The 15,372-nt window shown below is 38.7% G+C and overlaps 1 protein-coding gene across 2 annotated transcripts in view; it reads left to right on the forward strand.

The window, feature by feature from the left end:
* The window catches only part of BICC1 (BicC family RNA binding protein 1), a 71,541-nt gene extending 59,235 nt beyond the window's left edge, over window positions 1–12,306 (forward strand). For both annotated transcript variants that reach the window (XM_026851985.1, XM_026851987.1), the window contains 5 exons: window positions 401–555; window positions 2,940–3,096; window positions 5,641–5,801; window positions 8,039–8,138; window positions 9,717–12,306. In XM_026851985.1, coding sequence (XP_026707786.1) covers window positions 401–555; window positions 2,940–3,096; window positions 5,641–5,801; window positions 8,039–8,138; window positions 9,717–9,847 — 704 coding nt within the window. In that variant the 3' untranslated portion in view covers window positions 9,848–12,306. The remainder of the gene's footprint in view (window positions 1–400; window positions 556–2,939; window positions 3,097–5,640; window positions 5,802–8,038; window positions 8,139–9,716) is intronic.
* The last annotated feature ends 3,066 nt before the right edge of the window (window positions 12,307–15,372 follow it).

Raw genomic sequence — 15,372 nt, forward strand, 5'->3', positions numbered from 1 at the left:
AATTAAACTTTTAAGATGTTTGTCATATTGGAAAAGTTGCTCCTTATTTCAGGGACAAATTAAGTTACAAAATTGGTAAGGGACTTAGCTGTATCTTTGACCCTGTTTAAATAAACCGAATACCCCCATACCAAAAGAAAACCAGAAATGCCTCTTTTTTGAAAGATACAATTCTTTTGGCTTCTTTCCAGGCCTGGGGGATTTAATTATCTTCTGACAGAGTAAATTGCTTTAAGGAAGGGTAGAATTCAAGCAGTGTAGCAAGTGGAGGTGTTCAGAATTTACCGTTTGGTGGGTTGAAGTCTGTTAGTATATGTGACTTCAGGATTATCATCTCAGTATCTTTAACAAGGTTGAGATTTACTAATTTGTTGCTTTATTTATTTTTTTTTTTTTCCAGCTATGTTAAAGAAGCCGGTCGTAACAGAAGTGAGAACTCCAACAAACACATGGAGTGGTTTGGGGTTCTCTAAATCTATGCCTGCAGAAACCATCAAGGAACTACGAAGAGCGAACCATGTATCGTACAAGCCATCTATGACAACTACATACGAGGTATAATAAAACCTGTATTGTAATGGAAGCTTATTTCTAGTGAATGATAGAGACATTTCTCAAGAGAAACAACTGTAACTTTTGTAAAGTCTTCCAGATTAGATTTGATTTTTTTTGCTTTCCTCTTAGGGTTCTAAATATTTTTTTATGGTGACAAATAAATATTAAGGCATATGGAATACATTCAGCCCAACGCCCAAAATTATATCTGCTTTATAAATCTTACTCTAGCTTTATAGAAAACTGCTCCTGAAAATATATTTGTTTAAAGAAACTTAAAACAACTTATGGGACCAAATGTCTCAATAGTTGTAGACAAGTGGTAGAAATTTTGTAACCTAATGAAAACAATGTGTAAGTAACAGATTTAATGTGTACATAGTGTGAATCACTGCATTGTGGAGCAGAATGTTAGAACAAGAAATGGCTGCAACTCATCTTCTGTTGGCAGAATTGTAGAACTGGAAGAGCTTTCTCTATTTGAACTGTTCACTGGGCCCAGAAATTTCCCAGGGAGAAGGCAGCCCCAGGGTCCAGTAAGTCTCTTCAGAGTCCCAACGTGGGAATCTTGCAGGGAATTTGTTTCGTTATTTTCAAAGGCATACTGAAGTTGCTTTTTAGTGTGTTTCCTTTCTGTAATCTTTCCCAACCTCTGTGGAGACATCTCTTTCATTATTTCTGTCCTAGTTCTATAAAATGTAAATGGTATTCTTCAGGCCTGGGACTTTTATCCTTATATCCTAGCTTTTCTCTAGGATATACCTATCTTTTAATGAAAAAGAAATATTCAAACATGGTAAAAATGTGTCTTGGTGTTCCCTGCTTGTTACGAACTTTGTGTTGTTCAACTCCATGTGGTAGGTTTGGATACACCATGTGGTAGGTTTGGATACACGTAATGAGCTTGCAGTAGTAACTAGGAGTGAAAAAGCTACAACCGAAATCTATGAAGTTTTTTTTAGTGTACTCGTCTGTACCGATTGAGCTGAGGTGGGGTTTTCCCCCAGACCATGATGCCCTGCTAGAAGTCTCTAAGCAGGCGTGTCATTCTAACCAAGACTCATATTCCCTCGGAGTCTGCCCATGTGCAAACCACAGGCTTCGCTCTGCAGTGAAATGATAGCGGGTTAGGACTCGGGTTTCCAGTGTTTGGCAGGAGCTATTGTGGAAACATCTGGGGAAGCTAAAAATCTTGGATTCCCTGTGTCCTCCTCTTCAGCAGTCATCAACATCGTTTGCGTTAGAGGCAGTACTGCCACACTTGTTCCGTACACGCGCACATTTGAGAGTCATGTGCTGAAGTCTTTGAACAATTGTAGTGGTGGTATCACAGCCTCATGTCTGGGAAGTTAATTTGTAAAATAACTCACCGAACTTTCATCTTCACTATGATATTTTAATGTGCATTCAGTTTTCCAGGAACATTGGATGACATCCTTTTTACTTCAACTTTTAACCATCACTGTGATCTTCTATAATGTAGAGGCCATGTCTCTTCTTGCTCTTCTGCAAAACTTGAAGCCAATTCCTGCCTGTCTTCATTTGTTGAGTCATACTAACCATAGTTCACACCTTGCTGATTTTGCCAATGACAAGGAGCTTTTGCCTTTTTTTTTTTTTTTTTTTCCTTCAGTGGTGTCACTTTCCCTGAACAGTAGAAAAGATTGCTGCCTCCTAAGTTATGCTTTTCAATTGGAATTTGATGCAAGTGGATAGAAATTGTTCATTTTATTCCACAATTTTTAGTTCATGTATGTGTGTGGTATCAATCATCATGTCTACCTTTTTCTTTTTTTTTTTGGTGCATCCCCACTCAACTCCATAGTTAACAGCTGCTGTCAGGGAATACTTATTTTGAAACATTCTTATCCACAGTGATGAGAGTTGATAATTAGTACTTTCTAGGTATATGAAATTCTATTTTAAAAAAAAATAATTTGCGAATTCACAAACCGTTGCGGAGTTGTTGTATTGTGTAAAATGTTGTTGTCCAAGTATTGTGTGCTTGATCCGCTTAAATTCAGATAGATGTTCCGTTATGTTCTCTTCCTTGTGAAGGGATGCAATCGATAGACTGCTTTGTCTGGAATTCGTGGGGGAATTTGATAGCATTGAATGTTTTGGAAACAAACTTGGAAATACTGAGGAATGTATTTTGAAGCATGGTCTTTAAATAACTTCTGCTTAAAATCTGTGAACTGCATATGTTTTAAGCACACCTGCTGTTTTTGTGTCCAGCTTGCAATTATGTGACTATTGATCAACTGCCAAAAGAATGTTTGGAAGCATTGAAAGCTGTGTTTTTAACTGAGCTGCTTTAAAGAAAACATCTGAGTCACAATGAAAACTCTGTTTTCTGCCCAAATTTTCTTTGTGATTTGCAGGGTTCATCGATGTCTCTCTCACGGTCCAACAGTCGGGAGCACCTGGGAGGTGGCAGTGAATCTGATAACTGGAGAGACCGTAATGGGCTTGGACCCACGGCTCATAATGAATTTGTCTCCTCAATTGGCAGTCCCAAACGGAAACAAAATAAATCAGGTTAATAATTTCTTAAGATCTAATTTTTTAAAAAAAATCATTTTGATATCAATGAATATTTATTTTAATGTTTCCTGACATCACTAGGTATTTAAATTACTGACACCTGTGAAGTAAACTTTTTTACAAATCCTGCATATGCAGGATGGTTTAACATGGTAAACGAATAATGGTCCAAAAGGAAAACTGAAGGAAATTTTTTAAATGCAAGACGTTCTTGCTGAAAGCTCTTTGCTGTCTCGGAAGGAGTTTTTCAAGGTGTACTGAAAACAGACCTATATAAAAGTTTATTTCTAGATTACTGCTCTTCTGCTCTGTTATTGATGCACCAATAGTCCCGGTTTTATTGGGCTATTTCCTTACTGGTGGAGAAGTCATAATCTCTGCTGATACTGAATTTTAAAGCGTGATTCTCTTTATGGTGATAAAAGACGACTGCCTGTATGTCTGGCATGGCCTAGCACATGATTTTAAACAATGGTTTCTGTGGATACAGGCTGTAAATTTTGTACTTAATTTTTAAATAATGTACAAATTAACATTTTACTTCAGTTAAACTCTTTGAAACTTAATTCAATTTTTTTAGTAATTTAATATCTGACTTTTGAAAAGAGTAAAAAACGTAGGTAGAGAAGAGCTGTCCATACTAACTGTATTATGGGGGAATAACTATGGCTGGTTTTACTTTTTTTGTTGCCTCTTTGTTATAAAAGTAAATAGAACCTAAATCCCAGATTAACTGCGAAGTACACAGATAGAAGTTGGACATCCTAAGAAAGGCTAGCTTCTATTAGAGCAAATATTCATGGTTGGTATACTTGTAATTATTCATTATTTTTGAAAGCCTATTAGTTCAGTTGTGAGTGGCTGCATACCATATTCTAAGTACTCACAGAGCAAAAGAGACTAAAACTTTTCGAATTCAAGCCACTGATGTTTTGAAGTTAATTGGACAAAAATGGAAGCTCTAGGTTAATCAGTCTAAATAAGGCTTAGAAATGTATTTACATATGCATTAGAATAAAATTAGATACGTGAATACATTAGCAGTGGGGGAAGCTGTTCTGTAGCAGCTGTGGCTTTCCCAGAGAACGAAACGTGTGGAGGAGGGACAAAAGAAATAGCAGTGAGTTGGCTGGACAGATGTATTTACCTTAACGTGTAGGTGCCAGAGTACAAAAATACAAGTCGTCTTTGCCACAGTTGCATGGTAGTGTTGAATTTCTTCTTTGTTTTTAAGATAATGCTTCCGGACTGCACCAGTAGCAACTATTTCTTAATTGTTTTCAATAATGACCTTGTATCATCTGCCCTGTGTGGGATCATGAATTGGTGTTTGGGTATTTTTAGCGTTCTTACTCTGATAGTGAAGAAACTGAGGCACCACCCTTTACGGTCTAAAAAATCAACTTAGTTATTGCTTCACTTGTCAGACTCAGTGTTTACATTTTCAACGTTGAACGGTTTGCTGTGGTTTAAAACTCTTTTCTAAAATGGAGCTGAGGTGGATAGAAATTTTCCACTCTGGAAACCCAATCCCAAACGCTTCCAACTAGTTTGTGCCCCAAAAATAAGAAATGTGTGAATGCCAGTCGTGAAAAATGATGGTTTCTGCATCCTATTGGAATTCTATAGTGGAGGCCATAACGGGAGTCTCTAGGGCAATCTTAATCTTAGTCACCTGGGCAAGTATCCCTTACCTCCTGTAAGCCTCTTGGGCACTCGCTGTTGTTCTTTCCTGTGTCTGTAAGGAGGAGGGAGCCCTCGGTGACCCCATTTGCACAAATGCCTGTTACACACCCTGGGAGCTACCCTTTCCTCACACAGCATGAGGAAAAATAATTGTGAGCTGTGTGATTACATACTATCAGTATGCACACGCAGCGGAAAGGGATTGTGCTGCTAAATGGGTTTTCTTGGGTCTTCTAAAAACCTCACCCTCGAAACTTTTTTTTAAAGATAGACCTTTTAGGAATGTAACTTAAAATTGTAATGGGAGACTATTTCCAGGTTTAGTCTTTAAAAAGACTGTTGTGTTTATTTTTTTGTCTGTATTGTACTAAAATAATAGCCAAATCGTGTGGCTGTTACGTAGTTCCTTTACCAGGGATTGCTCCAGTATGGTTTTCTCCTCATCCAGACCAAAAAGGTCTGGTTGCGTTTGTGTGCAATGGTGTTTTCCAAATCATTCACTGGAGAAAAGACCAGAAGAGGGTTTAAGAGGAGGAAGAGCAACAGGGTCTTGCAGCTCTTTCCCCTGTAGGAGTTCCTGACCTGTATCCATGTGACAGTTCACATAATGTGATTTTATTGCTTAAAAGATTTACCCAAGTATCTTTTTATAGAAAACAAACACTGGAACTTAATTAACAAGAAATTTGCTTTATGCTGTTCATTCTCTCACACCAGTGAAAGGGTTTTTTTTCTGAATAATAAAGATTTAAATGTTTTGTTAATTTAATGATCTAGTTGAATACGTTGTGATATGACAGACAATTGTACGCTTTTGTGATGCGATTAAAATGTGTGTTTCTTCCCTTTCAGCTGAACACTATCTCAGTAGCAGTAATTACATGGACTGCATTTCCTCGCTGACAGGAAGCAACGGCTGTAACCTGAACAGTTTGTTTAAAGGATCTGATCTACCCGAACTGTTCAGCAAACTTGGTTTGGGCAAATACACAGACGTATTCCAACAGCAAGAGGTTAGCGTTCCTTTGAAAGACACCTTTGTGTTTGCAGCATGCTTTCCAGCAGTAGTTGTTCTGTCAGTTGACCAAACCCACGAAGACTTCTCACTTTGTGACGGGCTTTTCGTGAGCTGTTCTTTCAAAGCTGTGTTTCATGTCTTTCAGTTTCCAAATAGGCAGCCTGGACATGAGTTTGTCCTGCACCTTTGGTTTATACTTAACACATAATTAAACTAGATTTTTGGATGTGGGTTTTTACATTCAAGGAAGCTTAAACCTTGACTCTTACTTATAAACTAGGATGTTAACTAGAATTGAATAGCTTTTGGTCAGCTTCATATATAGGTGACGGAAATCCAGACTGCATTCAGTACTGACGTCTTGTCTTGGCCGATCCTGGGGTCACATGTATTCGTTCCTTGCCCCTTCCACTGTGTGCCAGTTGACTTCCTTTGATCCATTCCCAACAGGGAGACATGGTCAGTCATCTGTGTGAGCTTTACATCTCCACACTAACTAATTTCAGTTCAGTCCAGGTGTAGTATTTTGTATCCATAGAATATTATATAGGTGGAGTCAACTTGGTTATCTGGAGATGGTTTATTCTAGTGACAGATTTAACTGTGTCACAAAAAGTACGAGTCCAGCTGCAAGACTTACTGGCTTAGAGCCCTGGGCTTGTCCTGAAAGCACCGTAGTTCTTTGTGGGAAGTTGTGTGTGTCACACATTGGAATTGGCTCTACTGGGGAGCAAAGCAGATGTCTGCGTGGATTGTGTCAGTGTCTCATGTGGTACAGGGGAAGGACCACAGCTGGATTTGGCATCTTCCTGTGTTCTGGACCCATCTGTCCTCTTTTCATCTCTATCAGCGGCGAGGTCTGCACCAGTTGCTGGTCTTGGATTTGCACCTGCATGTTTTCTTCTAATAGACCTCCCAGAGTGGGTTTTTGCACAGATAGCCATGTCACTCAGAATGGTGCATGTGTTCACGAAGAACAAATTCCAAGAGGACCTTCCGTTCATATTGCATGAGTAGCTCTGGTGTGTCAATATTTAGCTTCAGATTTGCTTCCACGAGAGGAAAACTGCACGCGCCAGGGGCGTAGTATTCCAGTGTGTACTACGCTATTCCAAGGGCAGGCATGAGGCAAATTTATATCTTTTTGTGTACACTAAGTCGCTCGTGTGTGTGGGCTCACAGAACCCTCCTGAGTCCACTGAAGTGTCTTGCAGTTGGATCTGTTGTGTTTCCTGCCAGCATTTCTTGTCTCTCTCTCTACTCATGCTGCTGAAGTGCTGGGGGGCAATTTTATTCCTGTGCAGTACTGCACAAAAGCGCTTAGGAACTGGCTGCATCAGAGCTAATGAACTCTTTTGGGATTGCAAAGCACTGGTAGATGTGGGACAGATGCCAGCGTGGGTTCGCCTGCAGCCAGTCCTAAAGTAGCAAGGTCAGTCCTCAGTTTGAACGAATAAATCCAGCTGTGCCTCGGTTAATTCTGTGTACAGCTCCTCAGGTTTATTTCTTCTGTACTCCCCTGCATGTTCCATAATACCCATATTATCCAGTCATTAATCCTTTCTTATTATTTTAGCCACTGCCCTAAAAAGAAGACACAGCTATGTTGGTTTCCAACACTAAAGATTGCTTTTGTTTGACAGGTGGGGTTTTATTTTGGATTTTCTTACCTCAGGAGTTGCTTATTAAGTGTGAGATGAACCATGTAGTTTGGCCAGAGTGAAAACTAATCCGTTGTCCACTACATTTCTGTGAATTGTACTGGCAGCAAAAAAAGCCACAAACGTACGCGGTTGCACACACTTGGAGTTCTGTGAAATACTCGGTGCTTTAACTCAGATGTGCCACCAGCAGTCAAGCCATCATTCTCTGCTTACCAGAGAAAACACCTCCTGTATCTACAGACTTCTATACCTGGCAATTCCCAACTACAGTGTAGCATTGTAGCTCAAAATCTCAAGGGACATGAATAAGTAAGGTTAATTGATCTGTGCTATTCAAAAACTGCTCACTTCTTAATTTCTTTTCATCTGTCAGAAGTGCAGAGTAGCCACTTTGAACAACTGTGTGAAGAAGCCACGGAAAGCAATGTTTGCTGTTGACATCCAGAGAATAGGTTGGCAGAGTAACTGTACATTGCAGTAGGAAAGAAAATTCTGTACCACGTTTATGGCTTAATACTTTTGGGGAGAGACGTGTTCTGCATAATTTTCCTATTTCTTTTTACTCTAGATTGATCTGCAGACATTCCTTACTCTTACCGATCAAGATTTGAAAGAGTTAGGAATTACCACTTTTGGTGCAAGAAGAAAAATGCTGCTTGCCATCTCAGGTAAGTGACACCGATTACCATTTGTTGATTTTAAGTGTTGTTTGTATTATTCTCAATTGAGTTGTGTGCTTATAGTTGACAAAGAATCTTGAAAGACTGAAAAGTAAGGTTCTAGTCCACAGAGGTGATATTGGCTTGCCTCTCATCAGAAGGTGCTTAAAACCAGGCTTTATAGAGTTATCACATGATTGAATAAGGTTTCGGTTGCTTAGTCCCGTGTCCCTTTGTAAAATTGGAGCTTGGTAGAAAGTTTGTTTTGCAGCAGATGGTGAAATTTGGTTTATGCCCCAGAACTGTGGGTCCTAGAAGCTCTGGGATTCTGGCCCTGCAGAGTCTGAAGGGCACTACATACTGGCATGCTGCTCCAAACTGGCGTTTTCAAGCTTTGGTTCCCTGTCCTCCACTTTATTGCTCAGCAGAGTAATCATCCTGTTGGGAAAAACTGCCTGGTTTGGGGGGCACTTTGGTTTTGTCGGGTTTTTTTGTTTGTGGGTTTTCTTTTTCCAAGGCCAGTTGTTTCTGCAACATGTATAGGGTTGAAAAGAAACACATAACTTGGAATTTTTCCAACCCACTTTAATGGAAAGGTTGTCTTGTACCCTACATGCAGGAAGATGAAGGCCAGTCTAAATTTTTGCAATGTGTTGTAGTATATAATGTTTAACAGACTTTTTTCTAATTGTAATAAATAGCCTGAGATTTCACAGTACACACGAGTGCTCTGTTGTCATTATCTAGGCAATGAATCTGTGTCAGAGGAAGAGTTTTCTTCAGATGCCTCAATGTAACACCAGATCATTTTTCTCCCAATTCTATTTCTTCTACTGATGCTATTAGTGAATGGTTTTTTTACTAATTTAAAATGGTGGTATAAAGAGGGGAAAAAACGCGATGTACTTAGTCCAGTAGGGGTCATGAAAATCTGTGTAGTCTTTCAGTGATTTGTATCTATCATGGAGTTTGTTTACAAGAATAGAAAAGTGCAGAAAGGAAAAAAATGTTGGATGAGCAATTGCTAATACAAAATTAGGGTGCATGTTTGAATGGGAAGCGAGCATCTGTTTTTTTCTGAAACCCCTATTAAAGTATTGTTTCAGCGTTGTGTTTAAAATAAATTGTGCATTGAGAAATGATCAAGATGCCAATGAGCTTTTCTGTCATCTCAGTTTATGTTGCATGGTTGTGCTGCAGCCGTGTATTCCGTGTGCTTGTACCTTCAGGAAGATCGCAGCCTTTGAGTATCCTAACAGAACCTTCTTAAAGTGTTTCAGCTGTGTCAATTTGATCTAAATCACCATTGCAAAACATTATCGTCTCGGCACTGTACCAGTGCCAGATAAAATGGCAGTGAATAGTTGCCTGCAGCCCAAGCAGCCTCTGAGGCTTAACCTGGCGCTCTGAACTATCCTGTTGAGCTGTTAAATTGAACGGGTACCTCACAACCTCTCAGTTCATACCGTTCTGTCTACAATGTTGTGCTTGCTTAAATAGGTGGTTTGCTTTTGGTTTAGATCAAAATATTAAGATTAGTTTCTGATGAGACATTTGTGTGTGTGTGTGTGTATGTGACCTTTATAGAACTGAATAAAAACCGAAGAAAGCTCTTTGACCCAGCAAACATACGCGCCTCATTCCTGGAAGGTGGAGCTAGTGGAAGACTGCCACGCCAGTACCATTCGGACATTGCCAGTGTCAGTGGCCGCTGGTAGCAGTCAGCTGGGGCTCAGAACGTCAGCCGTGGAACGATGGACATGGCAATCCTGTGGACAGCCTTCACTGCACACCACCCTCTGCACTTTGGGAGTTTGGGTGTCAAGGACCAAAGCCTTTTGTCTGCACAACACTGTGCCAAAAAAACAGAGGAAACACATTTTTGTCTGTTGTCTTTCAAAACACCAAATGTGGGTTGCGTTTTACTTGTGTAGATTGGACAGAATTTGCAATAATAATAATAATATAGGGTTCTTTGTTTAGTATTTTATTACCTATAACTATAATGTATGCACTGAATTTTTACTTTGTTGAATGAAGGAAGAATGAAGAGCTGGGATGCCAGAGAGCATAGATTTTGGTTTTTATCAAGATGGATTTTTCTGGTACTGCTTAAAATAATTATTGAGGTCTTTCTGCACTTTACATGTTCTGATTTCTTGTCCTGTGGAAATTTATTTCTCTCTTTCATTTCCATATCAGTTTTTATATTGGCACTAATCAAATTTTTTTTTTCAGGTGTTCCTGCATTAAGTCACATCTCACTATAATGGTACTAGAAACTGGTTCTTTTGCAGATCTTTTTCTATCTCCCCGGTAGTTATCTGAAGAGATTGTTCCAAAATCAAGCCACTTGGTAGCGGACCAATCCTATTACACTCTTAGGAAGCAGTCTAATGCTGCTTTTAATAATACTCACTCACTGTAACAGATGCAATGAAAGACCAAAATGGACCTTGCAATATTAACCCTTTGCAGTCATCATATTTAACTGCTGCCTGTTATGCTAAAACTGTTTTTAATGGTTGTCTCAAAGCAAAGGGCTATTTTTAGTACCCTGCCACTAAAGGACACTTATTTATATCAGACTTTTATTTTTAGATCCTATACGCCTACAATACGTAACGGATTAAACTGATCTACTGCAGATTTATGGTAGAGAATGAAAGGCATTCATCAAACTAGAGCTCTGGGCTGTCAGTTTGATTAAGCAGACAACTAATCTAATTTGACAAGACAGCACTGTTGCCATTTAATAAGTGACGCATATTACTTACATGACTATGCATGCAGCAATTAAGTGACCTACATAAAATAGGTGTAATAGCATCTGTTTCGTTCAATCTAGATTTGTAATTGTCAGCTGCAGAAGGTGATTAAAACTCTGGAGATGAACTATTTCTGAAACAAGTTATGTTCAAGAGAAAGAGTCCATATTGTAAGTGGCTAGAGCTAACTATTGCATTCGTATACTGTGAAAGTCCAAATAATTTGGCAATATCGTTTCTCTATCTTTACAGATGTCTTGCTTTGGGTTTCTGAAGGGTTCTGATATAATGAAGGAATTCATAAAGTGCCTCTTTCTGCAATGCAATATGAAGTTTCCAAGCATTAATTTGTTGAAAAACATTCCCATAAGGATTATTGTGAATTGCCTCTACTGTAATGTATTATTTATGTTCAGTGTACAAGCCTTTTGAGATGGACATAAACCACTGTCAAGTGCTCTTAACAGAAGGCATTAGAATAACATTTACAGTAGTTGGTTTTTATGCAAAAATGGGTGAGAAATAGTTTTGACACTTTCCATTGGATAATTCTTTCTTTTAAGGTGAAAATACAAAGTGATGTATAGAGAAATTTGCACACACAAAGGGAATTTAAAGAAACTGTTACTTGAGGGCATAGATGATCAAGCAATAATATAAAGTCTTGTTGCGGTTAGCAAAACCCAACTGCTCAGTACTCGTTTCAGCCATATCTACTTAATGGTGTATAGCTGGGTGACTTCCCCCATAGATCCAGTAGCAATTACCTTCCTCTGGTTTTAAAATTGTACCACGGACCTGAGTGGATAAACCTGCATCTTGTGTGCACGCGGCTGGTCACGTCAGAGTTACTGTGCTCAGATGCCAAAAGTCAGTAGCCACACAGCGGAGACATTTGTGTTGTGTATGTGTTACACGAGCAAAAGAAACTTCATGGAAACCCTCGTGGAAGCCACAACTTCTAATTCTAAAATTATTTACACTTGTGCTTACTTCTAAGCATGTAGATAGTTCCATTCACACGAACTACTTACGTGCTTACAGATGAGCTGTCGTTTAAGTGTTTGCATTTGCAAGACCAGTGTTTGCAAATCAACTTGTGTTCAGTCATGGTAATTTTATAAAATATTTTAAATATTCAGCAACACTTTGTACAGAATTTTCTGCAACCCCTTCTTGCTTTTTTTGCCTAAACTTAAAAGCGTCAAAACCCCTTTACACTCTTAGATTATTTTTTTTTTTAGTCTTTTATAAGTACATACTATGTATCTAGACAGTACTATACTCAGAAACTGATTTTATTACAGTATTAAGTTGATGTGGTCTCTTGCTGAGCAGTGCTTATATCATCTACACCAAAGTGAAGAATTTCCCATTAACAGCATTATTTTTCAATAGGGCTTCACACACACACACAAAAAAAAAACACACTGGAAGAAAAAAATTTCTCACTTATTTTGATTCCACAAAGGGAATATGACAGTACAGTGTACCGTATTGTTAGTGTTATATTATGCACAAATATTTGACTTGCTACATAAAAATGTTAGTTTTAAATCTGTGCCTTAATAGTGACCAGTTATCTGTAAATATAGAGCAGATACAGATTGTATTTTTGTGGGTTGTGTCCTTTTAGTGATTTTTTTTTTTTAAATAAAAGATGAAATTAAAACATTAAAAGTGGGAATTTCCAAAACTAATCAGTATTGCATAAAATAAATTTATATAACTCCTTTGTATTGGTTAATGAAGTATTTTTTATATAGACCCAGTTCCAGGGATGCTTGCTTGTTAATAAAATATAAAACGCAGTATTTGACATAATTGCAACATGTTTCTTTCACATGCTAATGCTCTGTGTGGTTTACTATTCTTTTTATGTCGCATACAGTGCGCTTGCCGGGCTTCTAAATGAGAATGCTTTTCTGGGATACCTCTTCTTAAAAATTAATACGAAAGGGGTTAAATTATCTCACGTTCAGTTCATAGCAGGTTTAAATGGTTTGGCTTACATGACTTTCATTCTTTCTTTGGTCTTCCCGTTTTAATGACTATACGTGGTTTGCTCTGGTTAGCAGGACGTTGTATGTTCTTCCATGATGGTCATTACACCATCGCTTCCAGTGTAGAAGCAGGGAAAGAAAGGAAAAAAAAAAAAAAAAAAAGGGATTCTTTATTTGTTATGCTGGCCACGCGAGGAGTCAGAGTCTAGCAAGAGGCACAGCTTTCACGCTGAGGTAATAGGTACCTAACGTTACATCGGTCCTGTCTGTCTGCTTGACATGTCGTGGTGCAAGTTTAATATTACTTACCTCACTCAGTGCATTCAGGCATTTCATTATTCCAGTCTAACGTGTTTTCTTTGGTAACTATTTTATACACGCAGGTCTCCGCTTAAATTACAGTATTCCTGGCTCACTGACCTCTTAACAATCTGTTGAGTTGTTTTTCTGAATACTTGCTGAGAATTGCAGATGGGGGAACCAGTCTGGGAAGGGAACAGATCGACCAGCCCTTCTGTTGAGGACAACTGGAGGGTATGGTGCTGAGGACCGACTGATGAGGAACTGGCATAAATTAAATGGAAATTGCACAGGCAGGTGGACTTGCAAATCGCCCAGCGTTTCTCAACAGTGAACTACAGAGGTCTGAAACAAGATGCTTTCCTGTGTTGGACTGTTTATTTGGGAATATCGCTCCCAATGGACAACCACGTGGCCTCAGTCAGTGGAGTGGTAAAGGTGGTGTGAGAAGAGGAGGAACGCTGACGGAGCCTCAGAGCTGGATGGCTGCTCTCCTTGCTGTGTGAGCAGTGTTCCCAGCAGCTGGCACAGCACGGGCAGGATTGCTCCCTGAACAAAAGAGGCTTCGCCGTCCGGGTGCTCGTCACCCATCTCTGCTACCAGTCAGAAGAACAAAACTGATGGTTCCCAGTCTGAAGGGAAGACGTCTACTAGGAAACGTTGCCAATACACAAGAGAAGACAGACGGATTCTCCAAGATGTCTAAAGGTTGAAAGGGAGACATCTGTCCTTAGTTTGACCCCACTCCAATCCAACACTTGGTGGAGGAGACATTTTTCCAAAACCCTGGAAAACGTGGTTACAAAAGGTACACGAGAACTGTTGCAGGCCAGTCAGGAAAGGTGTGGTAGGCAAGGATATTCAGATATTTGTGCTTGTACTGTGAAGTAAGCTAAGAAGTATTCGATTCCAGACAAGTCTGGACACTGCTGGAGCTACCTTTTATCCTTGAAGAAGGATGAAAGGCCTGCTTTGTGTCACAGACATCTGAGCAAAAAAAAAGCTTGGCTTTTATTTGGAGTTTCTGCAAAGTTCTTGAGGATTTGAGAAGGTGGAAAAACAAACAGACTTCTAGAAAATTTTGCAATATGCATGGCTGGTGTCTACGATGGTTTTGACAGCTTCTATGAAAGTGGAGAACACTAAGGACATGCAGGCAGCTAGAGAAAGTGTTTACAGAATGCTCAAAATGGTTAAAAGGTAAATGAGCTCTTATTTTGAATTGAGGGTAGTTGTGAGTGAGGAATATGTTGTAACCTGAAAAGCACAAGATAAGCTTGGGCTTTTGGTATAAAATTCCGTTCTGTTTCTTTTGGCTTAAGATACTATCTGGGGCATTTCTGTATCTGAAAACTAAATCCAGAAATTACAAGAGGCTTCTTGCAGATGATGGTTTCCCATTGTAGTAAGGAAAATTTGGGCTTTGCTTCCTGTACTACAGATGTACAGAAGAGTTGGTGGGGGTTTTTTTTTAGTGTTACTATTTTAATATTTTATAAATATTAAATTTTATAAATCAAAATAAAGTAGTAGAACAGGCATATTTGCCAGTTTTGAATACTGACACAGCTACCAGGATGAGCTAATGGCTAATTAAGATTATTTTTTCCACTCACTTTGAAAAAAATATACTGTTAAAGAACAGACTCAAATGTGAACAAACTACTTTAATAGAGTTAATAGGAAATTGCTTTTCCTAGTTGTGAACTTGTAACTTCTCATCTAAAAACAAGTTTTTAGTCTTGAAAGAAAAAAATTGGCACAGATTCTCAAGGGCTTTTTTGTTTGTTTGTTTGTTTTTTTAAATAGTCCCCAAAATACTTCTTGAAATTCTTGGAATTGCATGTAAGTATATTTACAAAGTTTTGTTATTTCCAGTACTCTTTAGGATATCTTGAGCAATAATTAAGAGAAGTGTTGTATGAAATTCTTTTGACATTGAATTGAATCAGAGTAAGTATTAATTTATGTTGGGAAATTAAGATACTTGGTTATGAAAATGCAGAACCTTATGTGCTAGTCAAAGCATTGTCTAGCATCATTTCTCCACTCTTCTAAGGAGTAAGATTTAGGCAATATTTGCTCTACTGAGAGATGCAGAACGATTCCAGATGTTTGACAAAAATATGAAGAAAGATTAATAGATTGTAATGGAAATTACCCAGTTTGTGC

This window comes from Athene cunicularia (genome assembly GCF_003259725.1).
Source record: "Athene cunicularia isolate RWA chromosome 6 unlocalized genomic scaffold, athCun1 chr6_part2, whole genome shotgun sequence".
In the NCBI taxonomy this organism is placed as follows: domain Eukaryota; kingdom Metazoa; phylum Chordata; class Aves; order Strigiformes; family Strigidae; genus Athene; species Athene cunicularia.